The sequence below is a fragment of the Lactuca saligna genome, chromosome 8, assembly GCF_052625555.1.
Source record: "Lactuca saligna cultivar CGN05327 chromosome 8, ASM5262555v1, whole genome shotgun sequence".
NCBI classification, from domain to species: domain Eukaryota; kingdom Viridiplantae; phylum Streptophyta; class Magnoliopsida; order Asterales; family Asteraceae; genus Lactuca; species Lactuca saligna.
In genome coordinates this window covers 171,335,204-171,352,478 of record NC_136424.1, presented here as the reverse complement: position 1 = coordinate 171,352,478, position 17,275 = coordinate 171,335,204, and the positions used below count along the sequence as shown (strand labels likewise).

At 36.7% G+C, this 17,275-nt stretch overlaps 2 protein-coding genes across 2 annotated transcripts; both read left to right on the top strand.

Annotated features, from left to right (window-relative positions):
• Window positions 1-4,217: 4,217 nt before the first annotated feature.
• LOC145010306 (L10-interacting MYB domain-containing protein-like) lies at window positions 4,218-4,781 on the top strand. Its single transcript, XM_078968865.1, has 2 exons — window positions 4,218-4,535; window positions 4,611-4,781. Exons 1-2 carry the CDS (start codon window positions 4,218-4,220, stop codon window positions 4,779-4,781), a joined length of 489 nt encoding a protein of 162 aa, XP_078824991.1.
• A 4,551-nt stretch (window positions 4,782-9,332) lies between these two features.
• Window positions 9,333-12,658, top strand: LOC145009059 (putative 26S proteasome non-ATPase regulatory subunit 3). Its single transcript, XM_078967719.1, has 9 exons — window positions 9,333-9,461; window positions 9,550-9,633; window positions 9,845-10,035; window positions 10,367-10,501; window positions 10,581-10,717; window positions 11,138-11,192; window positions 11,337-11,447; window positions 11,644-11,883; window positions 11,997-12,658. Exons 2-9 carry the CDS (start codon window positions 9,555-9,557, stop codon window positions 12,507-12,509), a joined length of 1,461 nt encoding a protein of 486 aa, XP_078823845.1. The 5' UTR covers window positions 9,333-9,461; window positions 9,550-9,554; the 3' UTR covers window positions 12,510-12,658.
• The last annotated feature ends 4,617 nt before the right edge of the window (window positions 12,659-17,275 follow it).

Here is a 17,275-nt window from a genome sequence, read left to right as displayed (position 1 = left end):
CACTTTTTGGTTTTACAAGAAACCATGTTTGGTGTTTGAGTTACATGGTAGTGCTTGTGGCGTATCATGAGGTATGTTTACTTTCAAAATACAAGTTTTGTTGTGATAACAATTTTATTGCAAATTATGGTACGATGTTGAAGTGAGTCGGTGTGTAATATATTATTTTAATTTAATAGTAAAATAACTAATTTAACGTTACTAAACATCTACAATCTTTAATCAATATATTTTAACTTTATAATTAAATCAAATTGTTTAATGTGATTATATACTATTAACTTTTAGAGTAAATTACAGAAATGGTCATGTGTTTGTTACTTTGGTATGGCCGTATGGGTGGTCATCATGTGTTGCAATGGTGTTTTCCTTCTCACACCTCTATTACCGCCACCCTCAAAAGATCAAGTAATAACTGAGACTAGTAGGCTTACATCAAAATCTTACCCCCAAAGCTTACGCAATAGTTTTTGATCGGCTCATGTGAGTTTAATGGGTGTTTTAATAAATCTAAACAAACTTTCAATGGGTGTTTGACAAAATCAACTATATTAAATTTACCAAAATGTTGGTCCTATTGATAAGGACACATCAAGTTATAGTAAAATTTAATGGGTGTTTAACAAATCTAAGGTGTTTGTTTTTTTAAAAAAACCACTTCAAACCACTTATTGCTGCGCCGCGCAGAACACACGCAACACTTGGCCCTTCGCAGCTGTTTGTTTTTCTGAAGACTTCTGACTTAAAAATGTTGCGCGTGTGCTGCGTGGCGCAACACTAAACCAACTGCTTCAAACCTCTTCGCGCCTTACTTTAACTTACTGCAGCAGTCTGCAGACGTTAAAAAACAAACATATTTTTTATTAAATGCTGCAGCCTTTTATTCCACCTCTTCTGCTACAGAGGATTGCAGAGGTGGTCCGCAGACTTAAGACATTTTCGTTTCGAAAAAACAAACACCACCTAAACAAACTTTCAATATTGGAATTTTTTTTTCTCAAAATTTTGTACAAGTAGTTTCTACAAATTTTCCTCGTTTTGTTTTCACATAGGTTCAACTTTCACTTTGTTTTAAACTTAAATTTCCTTTTTTTTTGAGTGAATCTTCTTATAAAACTTTATTTTTTAAGAATTTGATTTTATAAAACTATTTTTTACTACTTTTTACATCTTTTGTTCATGCTATGAATGTTATATATTTTTGTCTGGCCTCTTTATCTTAATATAACGTAACCCAAATGCATTCATTATGTGTTTTCCACCAACATAAAAAAGATATATGACAAAGTGTAAAACTTAAACTTAAAAATACATAGTATATCACAAATAGACTGATTAAACTCTTGATACAAAGCGTGACCTACGACTAGAGGTGTAAATGAGTCAAACTACTCATGAACTATTCGGGACCGACTCGTTAAAAGTTTGACTCGAAACTGATTTTAAATGAGTCCGAGCCGAGCTCGAGCATAATAGTAAGCTTGTTTATTAAACAAGCTCGAGCTCGAGCCTATGTCCAAGGGCGTTTCCACGCACCATAGTGGCACTGATGACCCCTGTTATTTTGGAGGTAGTATAAATTTTTTTGAATTTTTCGTTTTTTCCAACTATTGTGCCACTACGTAAAAAAATATGCCACCGACAACAACTACTATGGAATCCTATGTCTGCCCCTAGATGTCACTAAGATTGATTAAGCTCGCGAGCCTAAACGAGTCTATATATAATATAATTTATTATTATTTTATAGATTAAAATAAAAAACATATTTGGGGAATTAGGGATTTAGAATAGTAAACAAGCTTCTTAACGAGCTCGAACCAAGCTTAAGCTTATTTAGGCATGTTAGACAAAACACGAGCTGAGCTCGAGCTCGAGCCAAGCTTGTATAATTCCTTACGAGCTCGAACCGAACTTAGTATAATAACGCTCGAATTGATCTGAGCTCGAGCTTAAGCCCCATATAACATAAACGAGCTCGAGGCGAGCCTGATCAGACTCGGGCTCAAATCGGCTCGTCTGGACCCCTACTTACAACTCTCGTATATTTACAAAATATTTGTTCTTTAGACCAATTCCAATCACAATATACCCAAACCACTATAATAATGAATTTTGTAACACTAGATGTAGTTCTTATTCCGATCACACACAAAAAAAAAACATTTTAATAATAAATAATATATTCCTTTCATTTTAAGATTTATTTAACCATGTTAACTATTATTATATTATTAACGTATAAATGAAGGCCATCTAGTGCATCACTAAAATGTTTACTTACTATTCATTAACACAATTAATGTTGAATATAGAAATTTATTGGACTATTCTTATCGGTATTTATGTTTTACATGTCCATTGGAAATGGTTTTGGCCATAAGAAAAGGAAAATGACTTAATAAAATAATATATTTTTCATTTTGTTAGTCATACGACGTATATATAAGGAAAGACTCTAAATTTTTTGTCAGTATGTTCTTTTGTTTTGGAAATGTAAATTCAAATCGGAGGAAACAATCACAAGTAAATCTTGTTTTCTATGGAGACAAATGAAATTGAAGTCGATGGCATCTTCTACTTAGAGAAACTAGGACCCAACATTATTTGACCGATTTATGAATTATGTTACTGATATAAGTGAGAAACAAGCAACATATGAGAACATCTTTTTAATAATTGTCCCATATAAAAGGCAATGAGCGAAATATGAAAAAACCAGTTATAAAGACTATATGTGTACAATGACATTCTTTATATATATATATATATATATATATATATATATATATATATATATATATATATATATATATATATATATTAAAGGAGGATATTTTTTAGGAATAGTAAACTTATGTGTCTTTTGGCAATAATAGTCCTATGTTTATGTGTTTGTGTTCAAATCCGTCTTTAGGCCATTTTATGCCAGTATCCATATTTTGTGCATACACGTGTTGGGAATAGTTCTGTTTTCCTGGTCATTTTGTGTTCAAATCCGTCTTAAAGTGTAATTTTTGTTTTTTAAAACAAATATATAAAAAAACAAACTTTTTACATCCTATAGTGAAAATGAATATGTAAAAATAGGAATTTAATTTTTTTAAAAATCATTCTTAAAATGTAAAGTTATTTTGTTCATATTTCAATTTTACTGAAAGACCTGTCGCATCCGACCCACGCAACGCGGGAGTTTCCCACCTAGTTAATGATTAAATGTGTACGAACTAAAAAATATATTTCCCTATTAAATTATTTTTTCCAGCTTAACCTACGAGGTCGTTTGATTTGCACTTACCCAGTTTGGTCAGAGCTAATTGTTGACCCAGTCAGTAGTCAGACTGTTTGATGGGCCTCCATTGTGGCTGACTCGGTAAGCAATCAATGACCAAGGGGCTGACTTGGTCCAAAAAAAAAAGAGGCTGACCGATGCAATTTTCTTCTCCTGCGCCCTAACACAAATCGCCGCTCATTCTTCCTCTTCCTTCAATATTCAGCTCGACGACAAGCTGCAACAGCTCCTGCGCCACGACGACACAACAATTTCTCCTCCAACTTCCGGCCACTTCACCTCCTGCGCCGACGACGACACAGCTCCGGCGACGAAGACACAACCCCGGTGAGGAGATCGACTGCAGGTAACGTTTCTTCGTTTTTTTCCTGAAATCACAAAACCCTTCATGTTTGCTGTCAAATTGATGATTTCATTCTGAAATTAGGGTTTGAAATTACTTCTTTCATTATTCTTGGATTCAATTAGAACGAAGAGTTAGCATGAAATCAATTTATAATGTGTTTTTGGTTATGAAATCTGATTTTATCTATATGAAGGAATGAATTGCTTGTGTATGAAATCTGTATGAACTAATGTGTGAAATCACAACCCCTTATATAGTTGTTAAATTGAATGAATTGTGTACTGTGTGTATATGATATGTTTATGTGCATATGTGTGTAAGATCAAAATGCTCAAGACAATGATTAGAATTTGTTACATAGGTATATGTGTATTACCAAACTGATATATGAGATCTTGTCTTCAGGTTATGTACTGTGTGTATATGATATCTCCCAAGTATTGTCTTCAAGTTGTATTATCTTTCAGTTAAACAAAAAAATATATGTTTTATCTTATTGACATCAAGCAAATAGTGTTAACTATTTGTAAATGTGTGTTATGTGGATGCTTAGATTTTTTTTTTCTTTTTACAATAGACATGACAGATAAAAGAATTAGGGTTAGCTGGAAGTCAGAATTGGTGGATAAAACTTTTTTGGAAGCATGTATACAAGAATTAACAAGCAATGGCCGGGAGGGTAGCGGACTAAAAGCAAGCTCATGGGCTGTGGTCGCGGAGAAATTGAAAACAGATCATAATTTTATTGTCGACAAAAAACAAATGAAAAACCGATACGATTATCTAAAAGCAAAGTATGCAGTGTGGTTAAAACTTAAAAACAAAACAGGAAATATTTATAATCCCGTTACGAATTCTTTTAACATGACTAATGAAGAATGGGAAGCGGAAGCGAATGTACATATATACATATTTTTTAAAGTAGATTATTTTTTTACTACTTTAATAATATTTATTAAATTTGTAAAACAGTTGAACAAGTATGTAGATAAGCTGAGAAATGCACCCCTCTCTTGCCGTGAACTTTGTACCCAACTATTTGATAGGGCGACCTCGACCGGTGTTCACAGTTGGGGGCCATCTTCGACATTACCTCATCCCAGTGAAACCTTCAGTACACATGATTTTGAGGATACAGTGTAACGACCCAATTTTTACGTCCGAAAATTTCGTTTAAACTATTACTTTAGAAAACATTAATAAATAAAAACATTGTTTGATCACACCATAACACATCGTAAACCATGTTTTAAAAGTCAAACCATACATCCCATCAAAATATCAGAGTACAATCCCAGTGAATCTCGTAAATGCGGAAACCAGTGTGTGTGCATGATGTGCCGCTACCGCGCCGGCTCCTTCCCCTTCGGTGAAGAGGTACCTGAAAACAAAACTGTAAACGTAAGCACAAAGCTTAGTGAGTTCCCCCAACGTACCACATACCATACAAACACATAACATGCGTACTGTTAGGCTATTCTGGGGTGTCTGACTACTCGGTACGGCCATTCTGGGTGCCGACCTACCCATACGGCCATTCTGGGGTGCCGTCCTACCCGTGTCAAGCCATTCTGGGGTGCTGACTACCCACGTCAAGCCATTATGGGGTGCTGACTACCCATCGGTCCTATCAACCGATCCTCGGGGACTGGTCCCCTCCTGCTACCTCTATCGCATAACATAACAGGCCAACATACAAACATATCATCACATACTATCAGACGTTTCTGGGGTGTCTGACTACCCTGCGGTCCTAACAACCGAACTCTACTACTATCGCATATAACGTATCATGATAGCATATAACATATCAGGTAATAGCAAACCTAGATGATATCACAAAGACAATCATCTATCATACGTCTCCTACTGGTGGGCCGGTATTGTGGCCTTAGACCCACCACTACTGGAAGGTAACTCACCTCAAAGTAGCTGTTGAACTGATCGGGAACTAACTGACTGCTGCTGCTCCGGAAATCCTCCGGCTGCAATTCCCACAACATACTCAATCAAACACTGCTAACTGTCCTTTGGGTAAAATGACCATTTTACCCCTGGTCTAGCTCTAAGTCAAAGTCAGGGTCAACTTTCAGTTGACCCGACTCGCCGAGTTGGCTCTCCAACTCGTCGAGTCCCTATCAGACGATTGTCTTGAGTCCCTGTTTCTACTCGTCGAGTTAAGCTATGACTCGATGAGTTCATCTTCTAAACTGACGTTCAACCTCTTCATCCTACTTGTCGAGTTGTATGAACAACTCGTCGAGTTCATCTTCATCCGAAGAACACTTATGCTAAGACTCGCCGAGTTGTATGAACAACTCGCCGAGTCTGTTCTTGATCTATGAAGATTGCCTTGGACTCGCCGAGTCAGGGCATTGACTCGCCGAGTCCTATCATGGGTGAGTTCAGCTTCCAACTCACCGAGTCACCCCCTGTGACTCACGGCTCAACTCGATACATCATAAAAGGACCAATTCAGTGACTCGCGACCAGACTCGTCGAGTCACATATGCGACTCGCCGAGTCGCAGCCATGCATCCATCAAATACACCGATTTGCTCGATTCCAGTCCATGCCATTCACAGATCTGGGCTTCTAGGACACAAATCACACGTAAAGTTTCCAACTTTACGTGTAGATATTCACTAATATGGATTTTAAGGTTCAAAGTGCACCAAAAGAGGTAGATCTAGGGCTTTCATGCAATATGACCCCATAAAGGCATTAGATCCAAGCTCCAGGGACTAAATCATGCCCAGATCTAAAGGCTAACAACTTATTACAACCCACAAAGCACAAACAAGCTTGGGGAAGAGCCCAAGAAGGACTTCTATGAAGCTAAAAGAGATTACAAGCTTGAAAATAGAGGGGAAACGAGCTATACCTCAAGGAAAACGTTGAGATAACACAAAGATGCCTGGCCTCCTTCTCCTCTTCTTGATCTACTCTTCTTTCTCCTCAAAATCTTCAAGAACACACCAAAACACTTCAATCTCTCAAGGAAATAAGGGTATAAATGATGCTGGGAGTTCTGGGGGTGAATGGGGACGAGTTTGGGGCGGAATGAGGGTTTAAATAGGGTGCAAACCCTTGAAATTTAGGGTTTCATCCAGCAGCGGTGACTCGCTGAGTCCGGGATATGGACTCGCCGAGTCGCCAACTTAAAACGTGTCCTGAGTCTCGTCCCTACTCGGCGAGTCGGACCTATGACTCGCCGAGTCCAAGGCTAAAATAGGGAAATACTCAAATAAAATTCCCATACCGGAAACCGGGTGCTACATACAGAGATTGATGAGCCAGCACCTCATGTAGATACCCCAAGCTCAACAGTACCTCAACCTACTAGTGAGGAATCATCTGGGCGGACAAAAAACAAGGGGGCAAACGAAATGGTCCTAAAGAAACCACACTTGATGATGAGTTGAAAGAAGTTGGAAAAGAGATTATCAAGACTGCACAAGCATTCACCGAAGCAAATAATCTTGACAAGGAGATGGATGCTTTTATGGAGAAGTTGACAAGCTTGGAGTGGGGAGAATATGATCCGAAATACACCACTGCTCTTATGTTATTTGCTGAAAGTGCTGGTAATAGGAAAATTTGGTTGCGCCTTAACTTGTCAACTTGTGAGTCGTGGGTAACAAATGCGGGAAAAAAGTTTGGATTAGTTGGTTGACTTTAGTATTTACATGTTACGTTTGACTTTAGTATGTTATGGTTCATTGTTTGACTTTAGTATGTTATGGTTCATTGTTAGACATTAGTATTCTATGGTTTAGTTATGTTATGGATTGTTTTTCTTAGGTGCGGTTATGTTATATGAATTTATATGTTATGGAATGTTATGTTTTTCGTATTTACATGTTACGGTTTGTTATGTTATGGATTGTTATGTTATTGATTGTTATGTTATTGATTAAAATGTAATTTGTATTTGACATCTAACAAGACACATGGATAAAGAAGGTGACTTTTTATATTTTCTTATATTCTCGTGGTATTGGTTGATGTTGGTTCGACAAAGGCAAAGAATAATTAAAAGAATAAGAGTTAGCGAATAGGTAGCAAAGGGATATGTGTATATGCAAGATTTGATACACGGATGTCCTATACAATGTTACGATATGATACGTCTTTCACAAGATGCATTTGTACTATTATGCAATCACTTTACTCAAAGAAATTGGTTGCAATCTAGTAGGACGATAAGCGTTGAAGAGAAGATGGATATGTTTTTACATGTTATAGGACATAATGAACGTTTTCGAGCCGTTAAAGAAAGATTTCATCACTCCACACAAACGATTCATCAATGTTTTCATGAGGTCTTACGTGCAATGATGTGTTTTGCACGAGAAATTATAGTACCAACATCGTCTAATTCAATAAGAAATACCTCAGAACGACATAGACGGCTAATGTAGATATTTCCCGGAGCAATAGGTGCACTAGATGGAACACTTGTACATGCAGTTGTGCCTGTTGATCAACAAACTCGTTATAGGGGAAGAGGAAAATGTGAATGTTATCAAAATGTAATTGGAATTTGTAATTTTGATATGATATTCACCTTTGTATGGACTGGATGAGAGGGCATAGCACATGATTATAAAGTTTTGAAAGAAGTTGCATTTAACCCTACTTCCGGATTTCCATTCCCTCCACCAGGTTTGTAACTTTACTATACGTTTTATTATCTATATTATTTATATGATAAATTTGTCATACATCTACAGATAAATATTACCTTTGTGATGCCGCATACACTAACACCCGTGGATTTATGGCTCCCTACTGCAATACTAGGTATTGGTTAGCCGATTTTCGAAGAAACAGAGCTTTGACTAAGGAAGAAATGTTCAATCATGCTCATGCACAACTTAGAAATTACATTGAACGTGCTTATGGTGTATTGAAGGCGAAATTTCCAATTTTAAAACAAATAGCTCCTTATCCTTTTCCAGTGCAAAGAAACATAGTCATTTCTTGTGTTGCGATCCATAATTTTATAAGGAAATACAATATTGAAGATGAATTATTTACGAACTTTGAACAAAACACTATGATTACTCATAATGTGGGTGGTGGAGGAAATGAGGGTCAAAACATAGAAGGCATAGAATGAGGTTCAGAAGCCGTTAACTATATGACTATTTTGCGTGATCAGATTGCTAATCAGTTACTTTCAAATGATTCACGTCAAATAGTGTACTTTTTTTTTTTTATTATGTATAACAATTTGTATTTGGATTTTGTATTACACTTTGTATTTGGATTTTAATTGATGTATGTTTAATTTGGATTTTATATGATAATTTGTGGTTTTATAATTTTTTTATCCAGCACAAGAGACGACATAAGGGTAATATGGTTATTTTTTCATTCAGCACAACCATTCAGATAAATAATCAAACAACATAAACTTAGTCAGATATGGGCTCAGTCAGCATTTCAAACTCAATCTGCTTATAACCCAGTCAGCAACTATCAAACGATCCGTAGTTGGTTATAAAGACAGGATGTGTGCCAAAAAAAAAAAAGATAAATAGTTAAATATGGATTTTTTTTTTCACTTACTAACAAACAAAAAAATATATTATCGTGTTGAATTATTTTCCGTAAAAAAAACCATTTTTTTAAATGGAACAAAAACCTTTTTTTTTAAATGGAACAAAAATCATTTAAAATAAAAATAAAAAATAGAACTAAATACTTAACTTGGGGCTAAAGAAGCTTTACTATATCCCTTGCTAGACTGCTAATCGGTCGATTGATCTAATCCCAGGTTTCAAATCAAGCATTGCAATCGATTTTCCTCCTCTGGTAAATTTAGATTTACGATTGAGCACCAAAAATTCGTTTATTTGTGATTATGGATTCTGTATGGTGTGATTCGACTGCAATTTTACAGGAAAAATGACGCAAGATGTTGAAATGAAAGAACAACAGGTTCCAGCAGCTCCTTCTAACTCGGTTTATCCTTCCGTTTTACAGCGTACGAATCTATCTAAATTTGATCTCTATGATTGATTGTTTGATCATATTGTTTATTTATTGATGAATTTGATTTCGATTATGTGTTATCGATCGATTGATTTAAAAAAAAATACGTGTATACGCTCTAGGAACGAACGCAAACTTTGTTTATTATCTATTGTTTCGAATTTAGAATTCCAATATGTTAATCACGTGAAATTGGCTCTCAGATTTGAAAGAAATTGCGGCACTGATCGAGACGGGAGCTTATTCTCGTGAAGTTCGTCGCATTTTGAGAGCTATTAGGCTCACAATTGCGTTGAGGAGGAAGTTAAATGCTTCTGTGATTTCATCGTTTCTTAGTTTTACTCTTGCATCTGGATCCGAAGCACACTCTCGTTTGGTTTCATATCTTCCAAAGGTAGGTTATTTTTGGGTTTTATATATCTTAATTTCCACCAAATTTCAATCAATTTAGCCATATATTCTTGCGTTAATGAAGTAGCAGATATGGAAAGAGCAAGATGATTGTCTATATGTAGAATATAGGCATATTCAAACATTATACAGCTGAACAGATAGCTTTCCCACTTCATTTGTTGATAACATTTTTCAATGGAAATGAAGCCTCAAGTAGCCTTAAGTTTAATATGAACAAATACTTTCTAAATTTAGTGTAAGGACAAAGGAGAATCTAGGAACTTGAATCTTAGGTTAAGTAATTGCTTTACATGTTTTTATGTTTTGTAAAGGAGGATGAACATGATATGGAAGTTGACACTGCATCTTCTGGAACTCAAACTACTGTAAAGCACTCTCATGAGATTGAGATCTACTGCTACTTGCTTGTTCTGATATTCTTGATCGATCAGAAAAAATACAATGAGGTGAACATGATTGGTTAGATTACTTTATGTTGCATCATCTCACCTTTTTATTTATTTATTTATTTTATCTCTTATTCAGGCTAAGGCTTGTTCATCAGCAAGCATTGCCCGTTTGAAAAACTTGAACAGAAGAACAGTTGATGTTCTGGCATCCAGACTTTACTTCTATTACTCTCTTAGTTATGAACTTACTGAAAGTCTCTCTGAAATTCGTGGGTGGGTGAAAAAAACTTTTTTTTTTTTTTTTTTTTTTTTTTTTTTTTGTGTGTGTGTGTACATATATTTAAGTTATTGTTGATTGTTTATTCTTTAGATGAAGGAAAAAATCCTGTTTATTTGACTTAATGGGGACAAAACTTAATATGGTAAGCTTATTTGACTTAATGCGGAAAGGAGTTACTAAAGAAAGTTGACAAAGATCCTTTCCTCATTTAAGTCCTAACTTTTTACATTTTTTTCCCAAATATACTGTCCTTTTCTCAAATCTTTTTCAAATGTCATTTTGTCTATCCAGATACCACTTTATTTAGACAAAAAACTAATTGGAAAAAAAAATGTATCAGGATCAACTAGTTTGTGATGAATTATTCTTTATCCATTATCTCTTCTGAATAAGATCATGATATATACATGCAGTAATCTTCTTGCTTTGCACCGGGTTGCAACATTGCGTCATGATGAGTTGGGGCAGGTTTGTTTCTTAATTTTTTTTTTGATTGGGGTAGTTATCATCATCATTATTGTTATAATGATTATTATTCTTATCATCATGGTAACTATTCTTATGATCATTATTGCTGGTTATTTTATGAATTTTGAATTGTGTGATGTGCAGGAAACGCTTTTGAACCTGCTACTACGCAATTATCTCCATTACAATTTATATGATCAAGCTGAGAAGCTGAGATCAAAGGCACCACGTTTTGAAGCTCATTCAAATCAGCAGGTAATTAATTACTTCATTTCTTCATTTCATCATTCATCAATTTGTTTTTTGGAACCCTTAGTTACAAAACTGGTAGAATGCTACTCATTTCAGGGGCCATAAATCTCTTAGTTTCTTTCTTTCTCAAATTTCCAACCATTTTCATTTTCCACAACCTCCAATGCTCTTTTTTAACTGTTTCATATTTTTTTTACAGTTTTGTCGTTACCTTTTTTACCTGGGTAAAATTAGAACGATTCAACTAGAATACACAGATGCAAAAGAATCTCTTCTCCAAGCTGCCCGAAAAGCCCCTGTAGCTGCCCTTGGTTTCCGGGTCCAATGCAACAAGTGGGCCATCATTGTTCGTCTACTTCTTGGAGAGATCCCTGAACGAACTGTTTTCATGCAAAAAGGCATGGAGAATGCATTGAAGCCTTACTTTGACCTCACAAATGTAAGTTCACTTCACTTATAACAAACCCCAGTTCAGTTGTAACTAACTAATAACTAACTAACAAACTCAATTCTGACTTTTGACTTTGACTTTGACTATATGTAAACCTTTAGGCAGTTAGAATCGGAGATCTGGATCTCTTCAAAACTGTGGCTGAGAAATTCTCAACAACTTTCACCTCCGACCGAACCAACAACTTAATCGTGAGACTCCGCCACAATGTCATACGAACTGGGCTCCGCAACATCAGCATCTCATACTCGCGTATCTCCCTTGCTGACGTGGCAACGAAGCTCCGTTTGGACTCCCCAAACCCAATTGCAGATGCGGAGAGCATCGTGTCGAAAGCCATCCGTGATGGTGCCATTGATGCCACGTTGGATCATGCAAACGGGTGGATGGTTTCTAAGGAAACGGGTGATATTTACTCGACAAATGAACCTCAGATGGCTTTTAATTCTAGAATTGCTTTTTGTTTGAATATGCATAATGAGGCTGTACGTGCCCTTCGGTTTCCGCCTAATTCGCATAAGGAGAAGGAAAGTGCGGAGAAGAGGAGGGAGAGACAACAGCAAGAGCAAGAACTTGCACAATGTATAGCCGAGGAAGATGATGATGAATTTTAATACTGTTTGTTTCTTATTTAAGCATTTTACTTTGGAAAATGTATTCGGTTACGATATTTTACTTGGTTCTTTTTATATTAGAACATTGTGTTATTGAAAAATCAACAAGATTATAGCAATGAAAATTACTTTGTGTTTGGTTCAACAAATTTAAACCTTTCAAAACAATCCATTTATTAACAAAAAGTGTTTACAAAAACATTGTTTCTAAAACATGATTTAAAATCAGAGTCTCCTAAGATCCAGTTCATTGTAAAACCGATGATGTGTACGGTCACGCCTTCGCATTGCCACGAATCATATGAAGAACCTGAAATCATAAACAAACTGTAAGCACGAAGCTTAGTGATTTCTTTCAAAATACTACCACACAAACAGGTAGCACATAAATAACATGTACTAGGTCCACAACAAAAAGACTGGATTACCCTTGTGCCCACATTATGAGTCTAGCTTGCCTATCAGGCCCATAACTAATATCTGGCCTGCTCTTGAGCCCACATCATAAGCCTGGCTTGCCCCCAGGGCCACAACTTATGTCTGACTTGCTCCCAACTTAATCAGTCATCGGACTAGAATACAAATGTTCAACCCTTAGTACACATCTGGTATACCAACCGGTCCACAACTCGTATCTGGAATGCTATTAAGCCCTCAGTAGGGATGTCAAAAACCCCCGTGGGACCCCGATCCCATACGAGACTAAATTTTTAAAAAAACCGGGAGCGAGGGCATAATTAAACCCCGCTTATTTTCGGGACCCGGGTCGGGAGTTGGTATTTCCGTCCCGTACTCTCGTGGGGGCCCCAGTTGTACATTTATGTAATATATATATATTTAATATAAAATATATATACAAAATAGATTTTCTAATTTTAGGTTTAGGTTAGGTTTCACTTTCCCGTTTCCAATTAATAGATATTGAAGAGGTAGTGAATTGATAATATATTTTTGGATATGTAAGTATTTTATATTTGTAATATTGGATTTGTCATATATTATATTTTTAAGATTGTTGGAATTGTCGTTTTGTAATGTTGGATTTTTAATTTTTTAGTTTCTAAAAGATTATGTTTTAAACTTTTAAAGTTATTAAAAATAGGCTTTTTAGCCTAAACCAAAGTAGTTGTTTAGCAAAAAAAACCGAATTTTAAGCCTATAAATCGGGGGAACCGAGGGCACGGGGGCGGGACCGGAGGCGATGGAGGTAACCGGGGGCGGGACCGGGGGCTATGTAAACGGGGGAGCCGGGGGCGGGACCGGGAGCGGGGGTAACAATTGATTTCGGGGGCGGGAGCGGGGGCAGCTATTTCCGCTCCAGTTTGGTCCCGTTGACATCCCTAGCCCTCAGTATGAGTCTGACATGCCCTACTCGACCCTCAACTCATATCTGGATTGCTCCAATACCCTCAAGCACTCAATATGAGTCTGCCATACCAACCGGTCCATAACTCGTATCACGAAGGAGTACAACCTTAACCCAACACAATATACCGACAAATAACCAACATATACAGATAATCATGCAGACAGAAACATAGGTAGTCCTACAGATCTACCAGACTAACATATCAATAACTAGCATAATCATATATATATATATATATATATATATATATATATATATATATATATATATATATATATATATATATATATATATATATATCTATTCCATATTCAACATATCAGGATATCTAACCAATGGGCCGGCCTTGCTGCCTTTGACCCAAAAATCTGAAACTGAAAATGATCAACTATTGGAGCATGAAGGAAATGGCTAGCTTGGTTTACATCATAGGATAAATCTGGTCGAGTGATGGTAAGGTACTGTAGTGCCCCGATTAAGGATTGATAATGCGTAGGATCTGCATAAGGTGTGCTGGTGCTCAAAAAACATCATGTATAGCAAGACGAGTAGCTACAGACTTAGCATCAAGGAGTGTGACAAGGGTAAGAACGTCATGAGCATATTTAGATTGATTTGGAACACATCATGGAGAGTGGAATGGGTAAGAACGTTATGAGCATATTTAGATTGATTTAGAAACAATCCATTAGAATTATAGGTGACTTCAAGACCCAAAAAGTAGTTTAGCTCGCCAAGGTCTTTGATTGCAAACTCCCGATGTAGCCTTTCAATGAAATGAGAAATATAAGTCTCGTCACTCCCGGTAAGAATGATGTCGTCAACATAGACGAGAAGATATAAAAGACAAGATCCTTGTTGAGAAACAAACAAAGAGGTGTCGACTTGACCAGATTGAAAACCTTGCTTGAGCAAAAACGAGCTTAGGCGTTGAAACCAAGCTCTTGGAGCTTGTTTTAGGCCATACATAATCTAGATGTCGTGGATCAACAAAACTAGGTGGTTGTTCCATGAAGACGGTTTCGGATAAATAGACATTTAAGAAAACATTCTTCACATCTAGTTGATGAAGAACCCAATGATTTGTAACTGCAAAAAATATAACGACCCGAACCGTAGTAGCTTGATCACGGGACTAAAAGTATTAGAAAAGTCAAATCCAGGTATTTGAGTAAAACCCTTTGCCACAAGTCTAACCTTATGACGATCAAGATATCCATTAGAATGAAATTTGGTTCGAAATATGCATTTGGAGCCAACCACATTTAAGCCTTTCGGTTTTGGAACAAGTGTCCATGTTTTATTTTGATGAAGAGCCAATATTTCATCTGACATAGCATCCTTCCAGCATTGGTATTTTAAAGCAGATTTAAACCCTTTAGGAATTTTTTCTGCAAATAAGGTTGAATGCAATCGATTTGTGGTTACCGCAAGAAGATTAAATATATGCTTGGGTTTGAATATTCATGCCTTACCATGAGTTCTCATTGGAGCGATGTTGGCGATGAAGTGGTTGAACCCACAGGAGATGTGTTCAGGCCTAAAGAAGAAGCATCAGACTTAACATAAGGATCAGAAGTATCATACTCACTAGACGTAGTTGCTAAGGGACTGGGTGCTGGAGAAGGCGAGGTGGTTTTATCACATGGGACCAAAAATGTAAGACACAAGTTGTTGGGGGTAGTTACGAGGTAATTTAGATGGTGTTGGGATTGAAGGTTGTATGGGTTGTGGTGTTCCATCACTGTATTCAACATAATTTGGAGCCTTACCAGAAAAGGGAAAATTTTCTTCATCAAAACATGCATGATGAGTGATCTACACACGACTTGTTGTTGGATCTAAACACGTGTAACCTTTATAGTGAGCATTGTAGCCAATAAAAATATATTCAATACTTCTTGGTTCAAGCTTATGAGATGAATAAGGCCTCAAGTATAGAACTCGACATCCAAATCCATGAAAATTAGTGTAGTTTGGAGTAGCGTGATATAAAAGCTTGAACGAAGATCTATTGGCTAAGACTGGACTTGGAGAATGATTGATGATGTATGCAGCGGAAGAAAAAGTATCCACCTAAAATTTATTTAGCAGGAACATTGGCACCAAACAGAAGTGCTAAGCTAGTTTCAGTTATATGGTGATGCTTTCTCTTGGCGTGACCATTTTGGTGCGGGGTGTTGGGATAAGAAAGTTGGTGGTGAGTACCTTTTTCTAAGAGGATTTGATTTACTTGATGAGTAACAAACTTGGTGCCACCATCGCTTTGAAAAACCTCCGGTTTGCAAGAGAATTGCGTTTGAACAAATGCAAGGAAAATTTTTAATATCCCAAAAAATTCAGATTTGGGCCTCAAAGGATAAAACCATGTGAAACGAGATAAATCATCTATAAAAATGGCATAGCATCTAAATCCTTCCATAGAGGTTATCGGGGCGGGTCCCCATAAATCACAATGAACTAAATCAAGAACTTTCAAAGCATGCTTTTCATTTAAATTGAAAGGTAAACAGTGTTGTTTAGAAAGTTGGCATGAAGAACAAATCATAGGTTTAGGTAAAAGTGAAGTAATAACTAAACAACTGTTTTTATTTAAATGAGAAATAATGTCAAATGCTACATGACCCAAACGTTGATGCCATGTCTCGAACGATGCTTTAGAAAAGGGAATAGTAGAAGCCAAAAAAGCTTGATGCTCCGAACTTAAGATGTAAAGCCCATCCTTATGCTTGCCTTTTGCCAAAATTTTCTTGGTTTGGGTGTCTTGAATAGCAAAGTGATAACGGGAAAAAATGACATCAACCGGTAAGTCTAGTTTACTCACGGAAAGTAGATTCTTTTTTAGATGTGGTACTATAAGAACATCATGTAAAGGCAATCTGGAAGAAAGTGATGTAGTACCAACTCGAGAGACAGGAAGAATAGTACCATTACCGAAGGCAACATGTTCTAGACCATGATAGGGTGTGGAGGAGTCCACATGAGTCAACGAAAGAGCCATATGGGTTGTAGCACCTGAGTCTACATGCGAGTCGGTGTGGAATTTGTTAAGTGACAGTCCGATTGAAAAGTTTGGGCGAGATTTGATGTAGAACAAGAGGATTAGAGACCATAATTTGGTAATTCGGGACACACATTAGCATAGCGACCATCATGCCTACATAATTGGCAATGGGGAGGGCATCGACCTCCTGAAGAATTGGTACCAGAAAAACGTCCAGACTTACCACGTCCACGAGAAGTAGATGAGTGATTAGTAGGATGATGAGTGGCATTGAAAACAGCAGGAGGCGACTATAGTCAGTGTAAGGATGCGATGAACAACTCATGACCTTCCGCAAGGACTAGCAAATCATAATAACGAGGACGACGTTGAACGGCTCTGTGGGCTGTTGAG

Bases quoted from the DNA above. Each gene is read 5' to 3' on its own strand.
- LOC145009059 (XM_078967719.1), top strand. From the start codon at position 9,555: ATGACGCAAGATGTTGAAATGAAAGAACAACAGGTTCCAGCAGCTCCT. The intron at 10,036-10,366 runs GTAGGTTATTTT...TGTTTTGTAAAG, and splicing joins TGGTTTCATATCTTCCAAAG to GAGGATGAACATGATATGGA. The intron at 11,193-11,336 runs GTTTGTTTCTTA...TGTGATGTGCAG, and splicing joins GTCATGATGAGTTGGGGCAG to GAAACGCTTTTGAACCTGCT.
- LOC145010306 (XM_078968865.1), top strand. From the start codon at position 4,218: ATGACAGATAAAAGAATTAGGGTTAGCTGGAAGTCAGAATTGGTGGAT. The intron at 4,536-4,610 runs GTACATATATAC...TTTGTAAAACAG, and splicing joins AATGGGAAGCGGAAGCGAAT to TTGAACAAGTATGTAGATAA.